The sequence below is a fragment of the Parus major genome, chromosome 19 (assembly GCF_001522545.3).
Source record: "Parus major isolate Abel chromosome 19, Parus_major1.1, whole genome shotgun sequence".
NCBI lineage: Eukaryota > Metazoa > Chordata > Aves > Passeriformes > Paridae > Parus > Parus major.
The window spans coordinates 3,535,863-3,553,280 of NC_031787.1; the positions used below are offsets into that span (position 1 = coordinate 3,535,863).

Here is a 17,418-nt window from a genome sequence, read left to right on the forward strand (position 1 = left end):
AAGTGCAATAGCCTGAAGACAAGAATGAAGACAACCCAACCTCTTCTGGTTGGTGGAGTTTTTTCTCTTTTTTTTTCATGTAATTCTCCATTGTTGGAAAAAATAGGTACCAGAGCCTCGAAAAATCTTTCATGTCCCTGATGTTCTGCTAACCTTGCTGCTGTTCTGTGGAAGTTAGGGCCATCTAAAGGTTTTATAACAAATTTTTATATCTGAAAAGTTGAGAAATTAAAGCACATTGAACCAGTGTGTTTTAATTGATGTTGTACTCTGAGAAACACAGCTTTTGCAGCAGCTTGCAAGTCTGAATGTCAGCTCCAAGTGTGGTGATTGCTGCCATAACCAGGCTCATTAACTGCAGCAGAATTACTTGTGATAATACCCACTCCTCACCCATAGGAAGATTTTCCCACATGCAGCACTGAATTTAGCATAGAATAAGGAAATAGAGTTTGGCTGGTGGAACTTTAAGGGAAAGGTTATACTTTTTTTTTCACATAAGTATCTCATTTTGCTGTTCACACCACTGGTCTTTGATCAAATTAACATTTTACTGTAAGTAGGAGAGCACTCGGTTCATGCTATTCATTATCTTGTCAGGAAACAAGGAGAATAATTTAAACTGGATATATTGTGTAAGGCTTTTTTTTTCTATTTTTAATTGGAAACCACACAGCAGTGTTATCATTGTGACCTCCTGGCTCCACTGTGAGCAGTACAATATTTACCTGCTGTATGAAGGAAAATGGAACTATTTTGAAATATTTTGTTACCAGGGAGGTAGTTCTGTACTAGAAAACAGCAGTGTAGGAATTAAAAGGAGTTGTATGATTGAACTACGCTGAAAAATAGGATTTTGGGCAATATTGGATTTGCATGAGCTTCATCAAGGCCATTAGTGTGGCTGTCACTGGTCATTGAGGGGTTTTTTAGGCTGTGCATAGGATTTGGGAGTAAGAAAGCCAGAGTTTTAGTACTGGCTGGTGAAAAGCAACTGTGCTGTGACATGTCCAGTACCTAAAGGGGCTCCAGGAGAGCTGGAGAGGGACTTGGGACAAGGAATGGAGCTCCAGGACAGCATGGAATGACTTCCCACTGCCAGAGGGCAGGGATGGATGGGATATTGGGAAGGAATTGTTCCCTGGGAGGGTGGTGAAGCCCTGGCACAGGGTGCCCAGAGCAGCTGGGGCTGTCCCTGCATCCCTGGAAGTGTCCAAGGCCAGGCTGGACAGGGCTTGGAGCAGCTTGGGATAGTAGAAGTGTCCCTGACCTGGCCAAGGTCCCTTCCAAACCAAGCCTTTCTGTGATTCTGTGGCTATCTCTGTATTTCTCAGCTGAAGTGGAACAGTTTCACACAAACAGAAGGTTTTGTGAACTTTCCAGTGGCTCCAAGTTGTGCAAGATTCCTCGGGTTTAGCCATTTTCCATACTGGGCGCCTGTCTCTGGCTGCACTCTTTATTTCTTACTTCAGGAAAAATTGTTCAACCATTTCTAAGGACAAGATTAGGAAAAAGAAAATCCATTTTCCCCCAGATGTTACGAGTTTTTCTTGCTGTTTTGCTGGGGAGCCTGCTGTGCCCAGATTTAATAGAAAGGGTTTGACGAGGGATGGTTCGCTTTTTTCTCAGGGTTGTATCTTCTGTTGCTTCAAGTAAAAAAGTTTAAAAAAAAAAAAAATTGAAAAACAGCCTCAACTTTGGCCAGCCTGTAAGAGTCTGGAAAAAAGAGTTCACAGAAACTCAGCAGAATCTGGTTTGAGTTTGTTCAGGCTTTGCTGTCTGTGCCTGTCCCAGGCACGCCGCAGTCTGGCACTGCTGGGTGAACATTAAGCAGGCAGGTTTTGCTTTTTCTGGGTGTGATGTGAGGTTTTGGGGGGCACAGGGAGGGGAGACACTGCCCAGGCTGCCCCTGCCACAGCTGGAGACATCAGCATGGGAGCAGGACAGGGAGAGGGGTTCGTGGTGGGGAGGGAATGGGGACAAACACTGGGACAGGGACACTTGGAGGACCTTTTGTGAGGACATTTGGAGAAGAAGCAACGAGGAGAAGAGGAAGGAGGAAAAGAGGAAGAAGGAAAAGAGGAAGGAGGAAAAGAGGAAGGAGGAAAAGAGGAAGGAGAAAATCGTGGGGGTAAGGCTCATTCTGCAAGTTTGTGGATGTTCATTAGGTCGTGTGAGGTACGAGCTGGGGTTTGCCTGCCTGGAGCCGAAGGCGCCGTGGAGCACAGAGAAGACAGAAATGGTGCTTCCAGCAGCCAAAATGAATTAGGAAGGGGACAGAGTGACAAGCAGAGAAGGAAGAGGCAAACCCAGAGGGTCTGGCAGGGGAGCAGCACTGCAGCCACTGCACAGAGCCTCGGCTCAGGAGCGGGCAGGGGCAGCTCCTGCCGGGCTGGGAGCCTCCAGCCAGGGCTGCCGTGCAGGGAGATGTGCCAGGGGCTCCAGGAACCCCAGCAGGGCTTGTGCCAGTGCAGTCAGTAATGTCCTGAAGCACTTCTGGTGGTGCAGCACAGAACCAGCTCCTGTGAGGAGCAGGTTAATGCCACCGGGGAGCAGATGAAGTGCAGGGGTCACACACAGAACAAGAGGACAAAGCAGAAGATCCACTCACCAAGCCATGTCTCTGGATTTCTCATTGGGAAAATGTCATTGGAAAAGCCACAGCAGGTCCTGTGTGCTGCTATCCCACTCCTGAACCCTCACACAGGATGGCTGAGCACCAGCCTTGGGCTTGGCTTTTCCAAACTTGTAAGTGCTCAAATTTGAAACTACCATTCTTTTAACAGGGTTTTGTGTGTCATTTATAATTTATATTGCAATAGCACCCAAAAGTGCTTTCCAGACACTGAGCACATCTGTAATTCTGGCTCTAAAAAGCTTCCATTCTGTGAGGGGGGAATAAAAAAGAGTAAAATTGACCAGCATTTCCCAACTAGAATTGCCCAGAGTTTGTGCTGATGTATTTTTAACAATGCCTAGTATGAAATCTTGTCTGGTATTATTCCGAGGATCACAACAGGTGTTGGGAATTGGCTGGGGAGGCTGTGCAGAAAGGGCAGCTGACAGCTCACTGTATATGCAGATGTACCACCTATTAGCAATATCCTCTGTGGTTTGCTCGCATGCGAGCTGAATAGATTCTCCAAACAATGCTGCACTGAATGGAAGCCATCAGCAGAATTGCTCAAGGCTGCAAAACCCATTACTTATACAGCATAGATGGAAGAGCAAGTGCCACACTGTAGTAACTTGTCCTGCTTTGCTGGAGTTGTTCTGCAGTTTATTAGATCAATATATGTAGCTGCACATCTAATAAAGTACCAGAAAATAATTTATCTCAATGTGTATTGTTAGCTCAGTATTTATCCTGATATTATCCAGCTGCATAAACAACATAAATCGCTCTTTTTGTGCCTTTTTTTGCTGCTGCTTCCACGTTTTCCAAGCACACAATAGGTTGTGTCCCCTGCTCTGATTATTGGAGCCACGTCACTGTACTTTTTACAATCACATTTTAATTACAGCTGTAGAACCTATGCAAAATCATTTAATACAATGTTGTGAGCAAATAGCGCAGATGATGCGTTTAGTATTTGATTGCTGTTAGTTTACTCATTGATTAAACATGCAGAGTCTGCTTTGACTGGTGAGGAAGTCAGAGACCACACACACACACAGGGCCATGGGGCTTATTCACTGTAGGGTCTACATTTTCTATAGATTTTATATTTGCTATAGATTTCATATTCATTATAGGTTTTATATTTCTGTAGGTTGTACATTAGCTATAGCTTCTATATTCACTATAATTTTATATTCACTACAGGCTTTCTATTTGCTCTGTGTTCTGTATTCACTATTTCAGATGACCTAGGTTTTCCAAAGGATTAGCAAGGAATGTGTGGCACTTTGGGTGGCTCAAAAATGGCAGTGAGAATTCATCATTCCATAAAAGAAGGGATCCATCAGCTGGTCAAGGAGAGTTTTGAGCTTCACTGGTGGCAGCTGATGGGTTTGGTAGAATTGGAGACGGGTCTTAGAAGTGGAGAGAGAAAATTATTTTGGCTGTTTTCAGAAAGCACAGCATGATTTACGTGGAGTAGCCCAGGCAAAAAGCAGTGATTACTCAAGGAGGGAAGCAGTGTGGTTTTCTAACAATAAAATACATTTTTTTTTAAGAAGAGAGAAGACAGTCTTGCCAGGAGGAGTGTATATTGTAAAAGAACCAGGTTTTGTTCCATTTCTAACAGAAGCTTACAGACAGTTATGAAAAGGACTTTGCTGCTATTTATTGCCTGAAGTTACTGATCCATCTGTCTCTACCCAAACTCTCGTACAGACAATTTTTCCTCATCATTCTCTCTCCTTTCTATTATTATTCAATATTTAGATGGGAATTTTGACCAGTGGCCAAGTCAGAGGCTTATCAGCTATTGCGTAAATCCTCAGCAGCTGGTAACTGAGCTGTGCAATATTGTCACTTCAGGGTTAAATATTGTTGAATAAATAGACCTGCTGAAAGAACAGAATCTAACAATTCATGTTTTAGGGAATAATTACTGCAGAAAGACAGCCCACAACATTGTATGTGTGTTTGAGAGAGTGGTCAGAATATCTTTTAATTCAGCATTTACCCGTGAGAATTATTCCCATGAGGAGCCTTGCAATAAAATCTGCTTGGTCTATGAGAATAGAAAGAAATTGAATAAAAAGACTCCATTTCCACTTGTATTTATTCAGTCTGGGAAATTCAGTGGGCCGCAGCATTAGTATCAGCAGGGGATTCCTTGCTCCTAGCGTTAAATTACTGTCATAATCGCTCAATTATTTCTTCCTTGTACTGTTTAAAATAAAAATCCATCACATTCTATGTTTTTTTCTAACATTTATTAGGTTGAGTGTTTAGGAAAATCAATTATATTCAGTCAGGCATGAATTGATGAATGTTCTTGTAATAATTGTCAGTTGTTAAACTGAATGTACTTTCTCTTTTCACCCCTTTTCATTTCCTTCAGAGGGCAGAGGTGGCTCAGAGAGAGGCAGAGACCTTAAGGGAGCAGCTCTCATCAGCTAACAAATCTCTCCAACTTGCTACACAGATCCAGAAGGCACCTGATGTGGTGAGAGAAAATATTTACTGACTCTTACAGGTTTCTGACATTCCTGCAGTACAGCTCCTTCAGTTCATCCCACAGCTATAAAAACAGCTGTTTGAAGTCGTATTTTAACTAAAAGGGAACGGTGTTCCTTCGGGATCGTGGTGGGGTTCCGCTTCTGAGGGGGTTGGTGGCTGGAGGAGACCTCGGGAAGGACAGAGGTCACTTGGTGATCCATCACTGCCTGCTCCAGGTGGACAGCACAACTCTCAGAAATCATTTCACAGGGCTGACAGCATCGGCACAGGAGGACCAGAGGCAGTGGGAGAGCCTTGGTGGCCATCAGCACGTGTGGCCCTGAGGTGTGGGGCTCCATCCCAGAGCTCCCTGCCCACTCTGCCTCTCCTCACTCCGTGTCTGGGCTGTCACAGAAACTGGAAATAAATTTGATACCACTGCAGTTTTCACTGGCTGTATCTAAACTGAGACTTGCACCTATAAATCCTTGGACAATTGAGAAGATACCCTGTACTCCTGCTTGTTTCCTCCTCTGTGTGGCTCTGAAATCCCAAGGCTGCTGATGGGACCTGCAGGCACAGGGGGCTGTGACAGGGCTCCAGCTGGCCCTGGATGAGCAGGTATCACAGATGAGCAGCCCAGATCATTTTGAGTTTTGTTTGCCAAAGGAGAAATAGGAGTATTTAAATGTAAATATGCAATTAAGTGAAATTTAGTCTACTTCTAAGCAGCAGATTTAAGAAACAAAAGAAATCATTGCTTTTTTTTTTCCTTGCAAGCTTTATACGTGCTTGACACTGATAGCAGAGGAACACATGGCTGCCTTTAAAAATCACTTGCAGAGAACGAGTAACAAACCATAAGTCCTCCAGATCTGTTTGGTTGTCTATTAATACAACCCAGTATTTTCTCAGAGAAGTCAAAAGAGAGACAAGTAGGCTGCAAAACAAAAAATAAAAAGCCTGAATATCACTTGTAACTCTGAATTACCTGCCTCTTCCTATCTCGTGTCCTAGTCTTATCATTATTTTAACATTAGGTCTTTCTTGTATTTAATAGTACTTCTGCACTTCATTTATATTTAATATGACAACTACTGCAGGATGAAAATGATCATTATCTATCTTATTTCAGACTCTACGTTCTAGTCTCAATAGGCACAAGCAGCAGATGATTATACAACTTGTGATGTTTCATGCAAGCAAATTAGAGGTTTTTTCAAGTTAAAAGTGTAATTCAGTGTAATAGGAGAGCGTTGTTAACTGCTGTTCGTACATGCAGCTTTCTGTGAGTGCAGCGGGGTGTAGTCACTGAGAATCAAGCTGAATGTTTAGGAGATATGGAAAAGGGGATTTTGTTGTTCCTGTATTCCCAGAAAAGAGGATATGGAGTATATTTCAATCTGCTGTAGTGTCATCTTCATTTATCAGGATGAGGCTGGGGTGAATTCTCAGCTCTTTCACCACAGATCTTTGGTTTAGTGCTCGCCACCTTCATCTCCCTCTTGCTGAATGGGTTCTCTCCTCCTTCACTGGTCCTTCTGAGGAACAGCCATTAACCTTTGTGAGATGCAGTTTGGGATCTTTAATGGAATGTGTGCCCCCACACTGGCACAAGGCTTTCCTCACCCTCCCCACAGAGGAGGCTCAGAGCTCCCCAGTGCATCACAGCTGAAATCTCCCAGCACAAAAGGAGACAGAGATGGTACAATTAGTCTCTATTCTCTTCTCTGAATGCATCTGCCTTCTTCTGGGCCTCTCTGTCCTCTCTGATTCCTTGTCCTCTCAAGAAATCAGTCCAGAGAGGAAGTTCCAGACTTGAGGGCAGATTTTACAGCTGTGGAAAACTGGAAGAAGGAAGATTTAGGAAAGGGAATTTCTGAAAGTGGTGACCAAAGGGAGAATGGCCTTGTCTTAGAGCTGTCACATCTCTCTTCTTCCCCGTGGAGGGATGCTTGCAATAATGTTAACATGAACAATTTTCATGCAAGGAGCAAGTTCATTGGAAGTAGCAGTTTGGGGCAATTTTTGACAATTTTGCCTGAAACGTGCAGTGTGCATGCAGAGAGCCACAGGCACATGTCTCTGCCGTTCCTGATTAAGAAATTCTGCTCCATTACTTCAGAATATTTTATCTGATTAGTATTTTGTAAGCACAGATTTTCATAGTTGTCAAAGCATTTGGGCTATTAATAATAAATAGATCTAAATAGAATCCTTTGACTTTCACGGCTGCATCTTTCCAGTGCACTTATGAAGCAGGGAAATTTATTCCCTCTGTTATCCCTGTTTTCCCAGAGAGCTGTCCTGGGCTGCAGGAAATTCCATCTTCCAGATTCCCAAGGTCAATCACAGGAGTCCCAGATTTAGGAACTGTCTGTTTCTTGTGCCACCCAATGCCGTGTTTGCTCCCTGCCAAAGTACCCTGAATTTAGGTTTGTTGCCTTTCCTTCCTTTTTGTGGTCTGATCCTCTTTTCCCCCCTCCAGGAGCAGGCCATCGAGGTGCTGACACGCTCCAGCCTGGAAGTGGAGCTGGCTGCGAAGGAGCGCGAGATCGCCCAGCTGGTTGAAGATGTCCAGAGACTCCAGGGCAGCCTCACCAAGCTGAGGGAGAACTCCAGCAGCCAAATCTCCCAGCTGGAGCAGCAGCTGACAGCCAAGAACAGCACACTCAAAGTAAGGCTCAGTTGTGCCCAAAGGATGTCTCAGAGCTGGTGATATTGGGGTTTGCTGGTGTGAGTTTTGTTGGCTTCTTCAGGGTGTGGCTGAATTCTGGTTTCTGTGGCATTCATGAATCACAGAATGATTTGAGTTAGAAGGGACCTTCAAACCCATCCCATTCCACCCCCCTGGGTGTATTGTTTCCTAAGGGATCACATGTTTTTTAAATTCTAAATGGCCCAATCCTTACTGTTCTGAAATGTGTTTTTGCAGAACAAGGCTACCTTTAGGATTACAATCACCACCAAACCCCAACATACATTGACCATGGATATGTAATGAAACAGTTGAACTGAAAAGGCACAGAAAATCCCTCTTAGATTTTCCAACTTTTAATTCCCATTCCAGTTATACATATTGAAGATTTGCCTGGAATTGGTTTATCTTTCAATTTCCCTGCTACCCCATCCAGTTGTCTCCACTGGAAATGGAAAGTGTATTATTTAGGAGACTGAAACAAGGAAAATCAGGACATGGAGAAGGCTTTTAGCTTCAATAAGCATTTAATTATTTTTTAACTGTGTATTTGCTGCACAATAATTCCCATGTATAATTAGCAGTCTGACCCTATATCATTTGCATAGGAGCAGTGCTGCACTAAAATCAGAAGGAACAGCTAAGAATTCTCTGAATGACCCTTTTACCTCTCTTTTGGGCAGTTTCACCCTCCCTGTGCTGAGCCCACACAGTTCTGATCTCTGAGTGAGCATGAGAAATGTTTCCTGACGTGGGGTATGAATCAGTTTCCTGTAACTCCCGTCTCCCTCATTGTTCCACCATCTATGAGCTCTGAAGTGTAAACAAGATAAATTTATCTATTCCATTAAAGACTTGGTAATTCTGCAGGTTTGATAGTCTGAGAGTTTTCTGAGAGCAGGAGGCTGATAGTTCCCACTCAGCTCTGACTGTGGCGTGGGCAGCTTTGCTCTATCAGAATGATTTAATGTTCAATTGAAACTCTTACAAATTGCTCTAATTCTGACATTTTTTAGCAGTTACTGGTTTTGCTGTGGTGGAGCATAATTCACATGGAGAGAGACCTGTTAGGAGTGAAAGCTGAAGTGTTGCAGTCAGTGTTTTCTGCATGTTTGAAGCCAGATTTGCAGAATTTTTATGAAAATTCAGTGGAGCAAAGGACACCTATTATGTAACTCCATTGACAGTATCAGTCTCTGCCCACCTGTCACCATTTGGGCACCACTTTTATTGAGGGAGAAAGGAGCTGCCCTGGTTTTGAGGGACACTTTCTGCTGGCTACACCCGTGTTCAGGGGATTTTTTTATTTTACTTTTTCATAAAGCCTGATAGAAAATATCTTGAGTCCTTGCACTTGACAGATTTTCTTGGAATAAAGCATGTTCCTGGTGAGGTCAGTATTAGTTTAGCCATTAACTTCAAAGGGAGTAGGATCACAGAAATGACAGAGCAAGTCTTTGATTTCCATTTCAGTAATCTCCTTCCATTTTCTCATAGCCTTGCCTGGCTAATGCTCTGCATTTAGCTTTCTGTTGATAGTGTCTGATGTAGTACCTCTATTGATAAAGTTTTAGTCATTTCAACCCTCTTTAACCTTATTTGTTGTAACTATAAAAATATTTCCAAATACTTAGTTTCACCCCAGAGTGCTGGGAAAGCCTGTGCCAGGCACATGTTGTACAAATCTCAGTGATGATGTGCTGATCTCCTGTTTGATTATGGAGGAATTGCTTCTGAAATAACAGAGATTTTAATGGTTGCCTCCATAAAAAACAACTCACAGTTTCACAAATTAAAGCAATGTTCTCAACCTGTATCTTGAGGGAATTGTTTAATACTCTGTGACTTAATGAAACAATACAGAAATACTTTCAAAATTATTGCTTCTTTATCTTCATCTGATCTAATAATCAAAACATGTCCTCTAGTAACAAGACTTTTCTCACTCTAATTGTATTAACCCTTTGTGGCTGGATGCTAGAACATCCCTGCTACCCAGTTAAATTCCAATAATGTGAGTTGATCACTCTAAACTGAGCTACAGTGTTAATCTAATGGTTATTTAAATGTTTTAAGCCCCTCAATACAGCCCCTGCTATTTATCTGTGCCACTTCAGTTAATAATACAGTAATGATTGTCTTTTCTAAGTAATATGAGGAGGGACCCAATCTCTGCATGCTCTGACATGGGTTCATTCACACCACAGATACAAGATGATTCTTTAACATGGGATATTTGCAAATTTAATGTGCAGAAAAGCCACCAGTCCATTCCTTCTGCCCCCTGGCTCCTGCATTTTTGTGTGTTGGAGGTCATTGGAATATATTTTGTCTGAATTAACCAGGTTGATATTTAGTGCAAGATATTAGTTCCTCCAGATTGTCTCACAGCTTGAACCTTTGTTATCCTGTGTTCTGTGCATTTTACAGGGTTCTTGGAGACAATTACCATACTAATACATTTTAAAACAGTCATTGACTGGGAAGATGCCAAGTGCCTAAATGTTCTGTTTCTACACAGGCACTGCATCCTCAGTTGTTAGTTTATATTGTTTACTAAAGTAGATGTTTAGGTGCAGATTTTCCATGGCAACAATCTCTATATTAGGTACTTGGGAATGATGGATGTGTGTGGTTTTTATACAATCCAAAGTAAAATATTGCTGGGTGTCATACTGCTGTACCAGCACACAAGTACCTGAGAGTCCAAAACAGCTGCATTTTGTCAATATATCTTTTTTTACTTTATTTTTCAACCTGTGTTTTGTGCCTAAATTTTCCAGAAGTACCCTACCAGGGTATAGCACTTCCCTGCACAGGATTATATTTAATACAGATTGAATTAAAATGGGAATCATTAGCTTTTCTGTGGTTTAAATCTGTTTCTACAAAAGGCTGTTTTCTTAGCATACCCTTGCATAAGTTACATATTAATCCAGGGTATTGTTTGCTTAAAATTTCTTCTGGTGCTTTTTATGCTGAGAACTGGTATAAATTGCCAGTTATTCCTGCTCTAAAAGCTCCTCTGCTCCAGACCCAAAACGTTACAAGTCACAGAGTTATGGAAAGGGTGAATTGCAGTGGATTGGTAGAGCACCAAACAGAGACAGACAGACAAAGGGACAAAGACCAAGGAGAGCAGAAGGATATCCTGGGACTTGGCAGGTCCTCCCATTGCCTCTGACCACTTGGAAAATTCTCAGCTGTGATGCTGAGTCTCCTCCCAGTACCAAGGGCTCTCTGGCTCACTGGTTTCATTTAAAGATCCCTCCCCAGACTGACCTGATGCACTAAAAATTCCACCTGGATGCTTTGTTGGAGTCACTGTGTTTTGCTCAGTGAAAAAAACTCTAAAACTTGCCTTGTATTTAATCCAGGTGAAAAAAAAAACCACTGTTGTAGCTAAAACAGACACTTTATTTTTCTTTTTAACACAACTGGAGTGACTGCACGAGGCACTGATGACAAAAGACACTGGGACACAGACCTTTTTAAGAGGCCACTCGTTTCATCAGTGCCCCAGAGAGTGCAAATTCCTCACTGAGCAGCAGTTCCTGTGATCCATTAAGAGCTGCTCCTTGAGCAGGGCCTGGCTGTTCCTGCCAGGAGATTCCTGTGGGCATCAGTGGTGAGGATGCTGGGCTGTGGTGTCAGACAGCAGGAACAGGACCTGGAGAGGGCTGTGTGTTGAAAATGTGGGTGTCCACTTTGTCACTGCTCCTTAATATCCACACTAATGGCAAGGCAGAAATGTCAGCAGTGTGAGAGCTGCAAAGGGCTGGGTAGGAAATCCTTTTAAAAATTGCAGAATAGCTGGAGGTCCCACAAAGCCCCACCACGCTGCTGTTGGCATCTGAAAAAGCCTCGTTTAAATTACTGAGATGACTCAAACCATGGATTCACTGTCCTGTGGGTGTTTTGCTACATCATTTGGGTACAGCTCTGAGGTGAGTGATACCCACACTCTGATTTACTGGGGAAGACAGCACAGGGAACAGGTTCCCAGTCCTGTTGTTGGCCTGCCCCAGCCCTGCTTCCATGCCCCCACAGCTGGGCTGCATTTTAAACAGCTTTGCTGAAATAATCCAAGTCCCCATCAGCCCTCCTGTGTCCTCCTCCTGCATCCAACAAGCAGCCCCAGAGTGGATGTAGGGTCTTGAATTCCCCTCTCCCCTGAAGGCAGCCTCTCCTGGACATAAAGTCCTATTTTTCTTTTTCATGTCATATACTCCTTTCCTTTTCAAAGCAGATTCTCTGTCTTTGAGGTGATAAGTCCTTGTGTTATTTCTGTTTCCCATGACCTTTGGGATTCTGTGCCAATTCTAACACCAAGAATGAACTGAAGCAGAGCTAGCCTGAATTTATCCATGGAAGTTGCAAGCCAGTTAAGTTCTGTTCCTTGCTTAGGTCAGGTGTGCCTGCACTAAGCAAAGAAATTACTGAGATGAATGTGGCTTCTGCAAGTAACAGCATCAATTATGTATCACTATGTTTTAGGCCTCCTGAAGCATTTACCCCGTAGTGATGAGCACTTTGTTGGGAGCTGGGTAAGGTCCAAGTGTGTGGCATTGCGTTCTGGATTGTGGCAGCGGGTTTGGTCCAGCCTTTGGGGCATCCTCACACCCAGGAGAAGCCACTGAGTGCCCTGGGTGGGGCAGAGCAGAAGGAGCTGCTGGGGTGGCCTCAGTTCTCCCTCTCTGGAGTGTAACCACAGCAGTTCCTGCAATCAGTAACGCTTGTAAAACCTCCTGGTACAGCTGTTTTGTTTGGGCACGAGGTGCTGTAGGAGCCTTCCAAGCCTAAGGCATTCCAGTCAACAACAGCTTCTTCACTCTGTTCTTTTTATCATGTAGATAAGGTTATCAAGAACTGTCCTATTAAGAATACAGTATGTGCCAAAGCATCCTGCTTGTTTACTCAATCTCCCTGAAAATTTCAGCTGCCCCATTTTTTTTAATACCTTCATTCCCAATCTCTTCCCTGAACACACGACAGTGACATTGCAAACAGCCAAATTGGGACCCACTGAATTCTGTCATGCTTGGCACTCTGTAAACAAAGGATGAGCGAGGTATAATTGTGTTTACGTTTAATTGGTTATAGTTTGTTTTCTAATATATGTAAATTAGGTATGAGTCATTAACCCTCACTTGTGCGCTGCTGTATATATGGAATAATTTGAGGATGATTTTCAAAGCCTGCAGAAAAAAAAGACCAACAATGTAAATAATTAAATCCATGTTTTCTCTTTTAAAGCAACTGGAAGAAAAACTGAAAGGACAGGCTGATTATGAAGAGGTTAAGAAAGAATTAAAGTAAGTGTTAAATGCTTACATAATTTTTTTCACAAACTCTGGTTGAACAGTGCTTGTTAAATGAAGCCACAAATCTGTGTTCTTGGAACAATAAAGAATTCAGTCAAAACCACAAAGACAGGGAAATTGGGAATATTGGCAGGAATTGCATCCAGAACCAGTGGAGCTTCCATATCTGAGCGAGCTCCTCTTTGTTGCAGCAGGGGATCACAATAGCAACTAAAACACGTGTCCACAAAGAAAAGCCACTAAAACTATTGTCCACAGAGGGGAAAAAAGTTACAAAATCTGTGGTGTTTTAGGTGGACCACTCTTTAAAAATCTCCAGCCAACAGCTGAGGGTAATGTGGACCAAAAATGTCATGCAGAGCCTTTGGCCATGGTACCTTTTCTCTGCTCCTGCCAGCCAGTGTTCAGCACTTACCAGTTTAATGCTGGGCTTGTTTCACTGTATATTTTTGCTAATACATTGTGGTTTTAAACTAAAGCCACAAACAGCCTCTTCCTATTTCAAGGGATTTTCTTTAGAGACTTAAAGGAGCCTCATTTTAAACTATAACAAGATAAGCTGTCAGGTTCAGAAGAGAACTTTTCTGACTGGAAATATGTTTAGTGTCAAGGTTTAAATAACTGCAAGAAACTCCCATCTCTTCTTTCATCATTCTGGCATTTCTGTGTGTGTTTTAAAAAGGCTGAAATAACCCATTCCCTGGTTTAATGAGGTATTTCAGATGAGGCTGGTAGTCATGTGCTTTTGTTTACACGTCCCTGGAGAATATGGAAAGCAGATTTGGATTTGCAAGCCCCACAACTGCCCAGCCCCTGGTGCTGATTTATTCAAGCCATGCTGGCTGAGGTTCTGGTTCACCACCAGCTGCAGCACACCCTGATGTAGGGGTATAATTTTCATTTAAATTAAATGAATTGACCATTTCTTTGGTCATTTTACCTGATTATTACCTGGGCTCAAAATAGCATCATCATTTAGTGATTAGGGGTAAATACACCCATGTCCTCTCCTGAGTTAAGGGAACAGCTTCAGGTTTTAGCCAGTTTATGTCCTCATATGCAAAGCAGTGAATGGGAATAAGGCCAAAACCTTCCAGCTCCTTACATTAGATATTAAATGTAAATGTGCAGAAACAACAAATGAGTTTTGAATCCTACCTGGTTTAATGCAAAGGTTTAATACAACAGGACCAGGACTTTAAAGCCAGACTTAAGGTGCCAAGAACCCAATATACTCATTCAATATACTCATTTAAGCTTACTTTGCATTTGTACTTTAAATGCAAACCCTGTATTTCTGGTGATAATACCAATATTTTAAATTTTATTTTTTTTTACAACACTGGCTTACATAAGGACAGGGATGGAAAGGCAGATGAGAGGAGCTGTGACACAGGAGGCTTCATACAGTGCTTCTGCTCAGGATGAGCCTGCAGTGAAATAAATGGGAGACTCTCCTGGAAGTGGCCCTGGTTGGGTGCCAGTAAATTAACCCTGTTTTCCCAGCTGTTCCAGCTTTTATATCCCTAATTTGTGGATTGATAGCTGGCTTGTAAGGACCCTGGGGTCCATCATCATCCTGTGGGATGGTCTGAGGGTTGAGACTCTCCAAGAGAGCACTGAGGATGTTTGCAATGCTGCATCTCCCAAGCAGCTGCATCACACCATTCCCATGCTCCACCTAATCCAAAAGGTGTGCTGAAGGCTAAATGTGCATCCCCTGGCAGTGACAGCCTGATCTGAAGGGAGACTTGCTGTAAATGAGACTGGGAGAAGTCTGTTGCTGTAAATCTGGAGCCCTCACACCGAGTCCTGCTGCACCTGCCTGAAACACTGACAGAAATGAACTGCTCATAACATTTGCACCAAGAGAAAAGAGATCTTGTCAGTAAGGCAGGAAGAGAATGAATTTTTTAGGTGTTTTGGCACTGATGTATTTTCCTTAATCCTTCCTGGGATGTTAGAGGCATTCTAGGCTGATGGGTCTTAATATCAGCCAACTTCTAACTCTGGAGGAACTTAGGTGGGCCCATGTCAAGATCTGGCATGGAAGGTTTCTTCACTTTCTGCCCTGGCTTTTGTGCCCAATGCTTTTTAAACCTATTTTTGAGATCTGAGAGCTCTGTGTGTGCTTTCAGTTCCCTCTCGAGTAGCACGACAGCGCTGACCCTGCTGCCTTTGCAGTCGGGATCAGACGAACAGAAAGTCGAGCTGTCCCAATGCACACTTTGCTTTACAGTCAGATCTTTCAAGTCTCCTTAGATGTGCAGATTCAAGTCACAAGATCATTCCTTTAAAAAGCAGGTAACTGATCTTGAGCCATAGATTGAGTCAAGATCTCATGGGCAAAGATATTCCTGGAATCCAAAGAAGAAACATTGTGCTTCCTCATATTCCTGAGGAGAATGTGTCTTTTGTGACACATTTGGAGAGTCATTTTTGACATGTTTAACTTTTACATTCTTTTAAAAATGAACCTGCTGGAGTGAATATTCCTCTTAGGGCAATTAGAGGTGCCATCAGCTTGATTTTTAGTATATTTTGTGTTTCGACTGTATAGGAAATTACCTGTGAAGTTGTCAGAAAGTTAATTCAGTTAGCAAAGAATCCCCTTCAGGTAGGCAGAGGTCAGTAGGTTTCCAGCCAAGGTTTGAATACACATTGCCTGCACCAATCTTGCTGGAAACACAGCTGCTGCAAGGCTCAGGATCCTTCCTGAGGGTCCCAACTGGCAGCAGTTGCTCAGAACTAAAATGCATCAACCTGCGCAAGGAGAGGGATGACAGGATCAGGGCTTTAGGGGGAGATTTTTGGTGTGGAGAACCAAATACAACCATGAACAGGTTTATGCTTCCAACCACTGTCAGCCTGGTTCTGGGAGCAGCACAGTGTGGTCAGGGCAGCACTCACATCTGCTCCTTTTGGGAGAGAGCAGCTTTTTCTGGTTTAGCCTCATCCAGGAGGAAGGAAGGTGTTTGGAATGCTGCTGGATTGCTCCACATGGCAAACCCACGTGTGGTAAGTGAAGGTCACCACTGGTCTGAACTGAAATGGGGTTTCCCATGGGATGTTTGCCACTTGATAATTTGCTGTTCAAACTGGGATTGAAATTCAGATGAGTCTCCTCATTTAGGCATGGTGAGGATGTGCATTAGGCCTGGCTATCCCTGCAGAGACCATTCCCTTCAGAATTCATGGAAACTGCAACTTGCCAGTGGCTGGGGTTTTCCCTGGATGAGTCTCTGTGTGTTTATGTCCCCCAGCACCTTGGAGTCCTGGGGTGCAGAGCTGGTCTCCAAAGGGGTGACCCTAGAAACACTGGCTTTTGGGGATGTTCCCCCTGAGTCACACTCCTTGATGTCAGGGTGATGTCAGGGTCTCTGAGAACTCAGGCCAGTAGTCCACATGCTCTGCCCTTGACTGGCTCGAGTGCTCTGATGGCACAAGAGTTGATTCTGCACATGGCAGAGCTGTTGTGCCCATTTAGAGTCTTCACAACATCACTTTATGTGCTGTGTGGGGGGTGATGGCTCTACCCTACAGCCAGGCAAGAGATGACACTGAGTGGTGCCATGTAATGAAAGTGACTGCCAGAAATTTGTGGTGTCATTAATTACTGGATTTTAGGGAAGCCTGTCAGAATTAACCCTGTGTGCAATGAGTATGCACAGATGTAAGATACATGAGGACACTTTCTCAGAATGACTTTTTTCCCCTTGAGTTTTCTATGACTTTGAGTAATCTAGGATGGCCCAGAGACCTGATTTCCAGAGTGTCACTTAATGTACATCTAGCTCTGGATTAATCCAGGGACAGGTTCAGGCACTTAATGGATGCCTGGCTAACTCCTCATGGCATCCAGAACCAGTTCCTCTGTCTCAATACTGGACTTCTGCCTTTTTTTTCCTCTCAGTTTCCACATTTCATGGAATCACTGAATGTTTTGGGCTGGAAGGGACCTTAAACTCATCCAGTCCCACCCCCTGCCAGGGACAGGGACACATTCACTATCCCAGGTTACTCCAAGCTCCATCCAGCCTGGCCTTGGACACTTCCAGGGATCCAGAGGCAATTCCAAGAACCTTTAATACATGATCCATAGCTTTTAATACAGTTTAATACATGATTAAACAGATTGTTCCTGCTCTCAGAGTTCCTGGTGCTTTATACATGACAAATGCTGTATAAACACCATCTATATGTGTTTATGTGTTTTTCTTCACCAAATGAATGTTGTCTTTGTACAGTAAGAAGCTGAAATCATTTATTGCTTCAGTCTGAGG

At 43.2% G+C, this 17,418-nt stretch overlaps 1 protein-coding gene across 8 annotated transcripts in view; it reads left to right on the forward strand.

Annotated features, from left to right (window-relative positions):
* CUX1 (cut like homeobox 1) overlaps positions 1-17,418 on the forward strand; it is a 259,909-nt gene that overhangs the window by 169,247 nt on the left and 73,244 nt on the right. For all 8 annotated transcript variants that reach the window (XM_019008608.2, XM_033518977.1, XM_033518976.1 and 5 more), the window contains exons 10-12: positions 5,016-5,120; positions 7,602-7,790; positions 13,068-13,126. In XM_019008608.2, the coding sequence (XP_018864153.1) occupies positions 5,016-5,120; positions 7,602-7,790; positions 13,068-13,126 (353 nt within the window). The remainder of the gene's footprint in view (positions 1-5,015; positions 5,121-7,601; positions 7,791-13,067; positions 13,127-17,418) is intronic.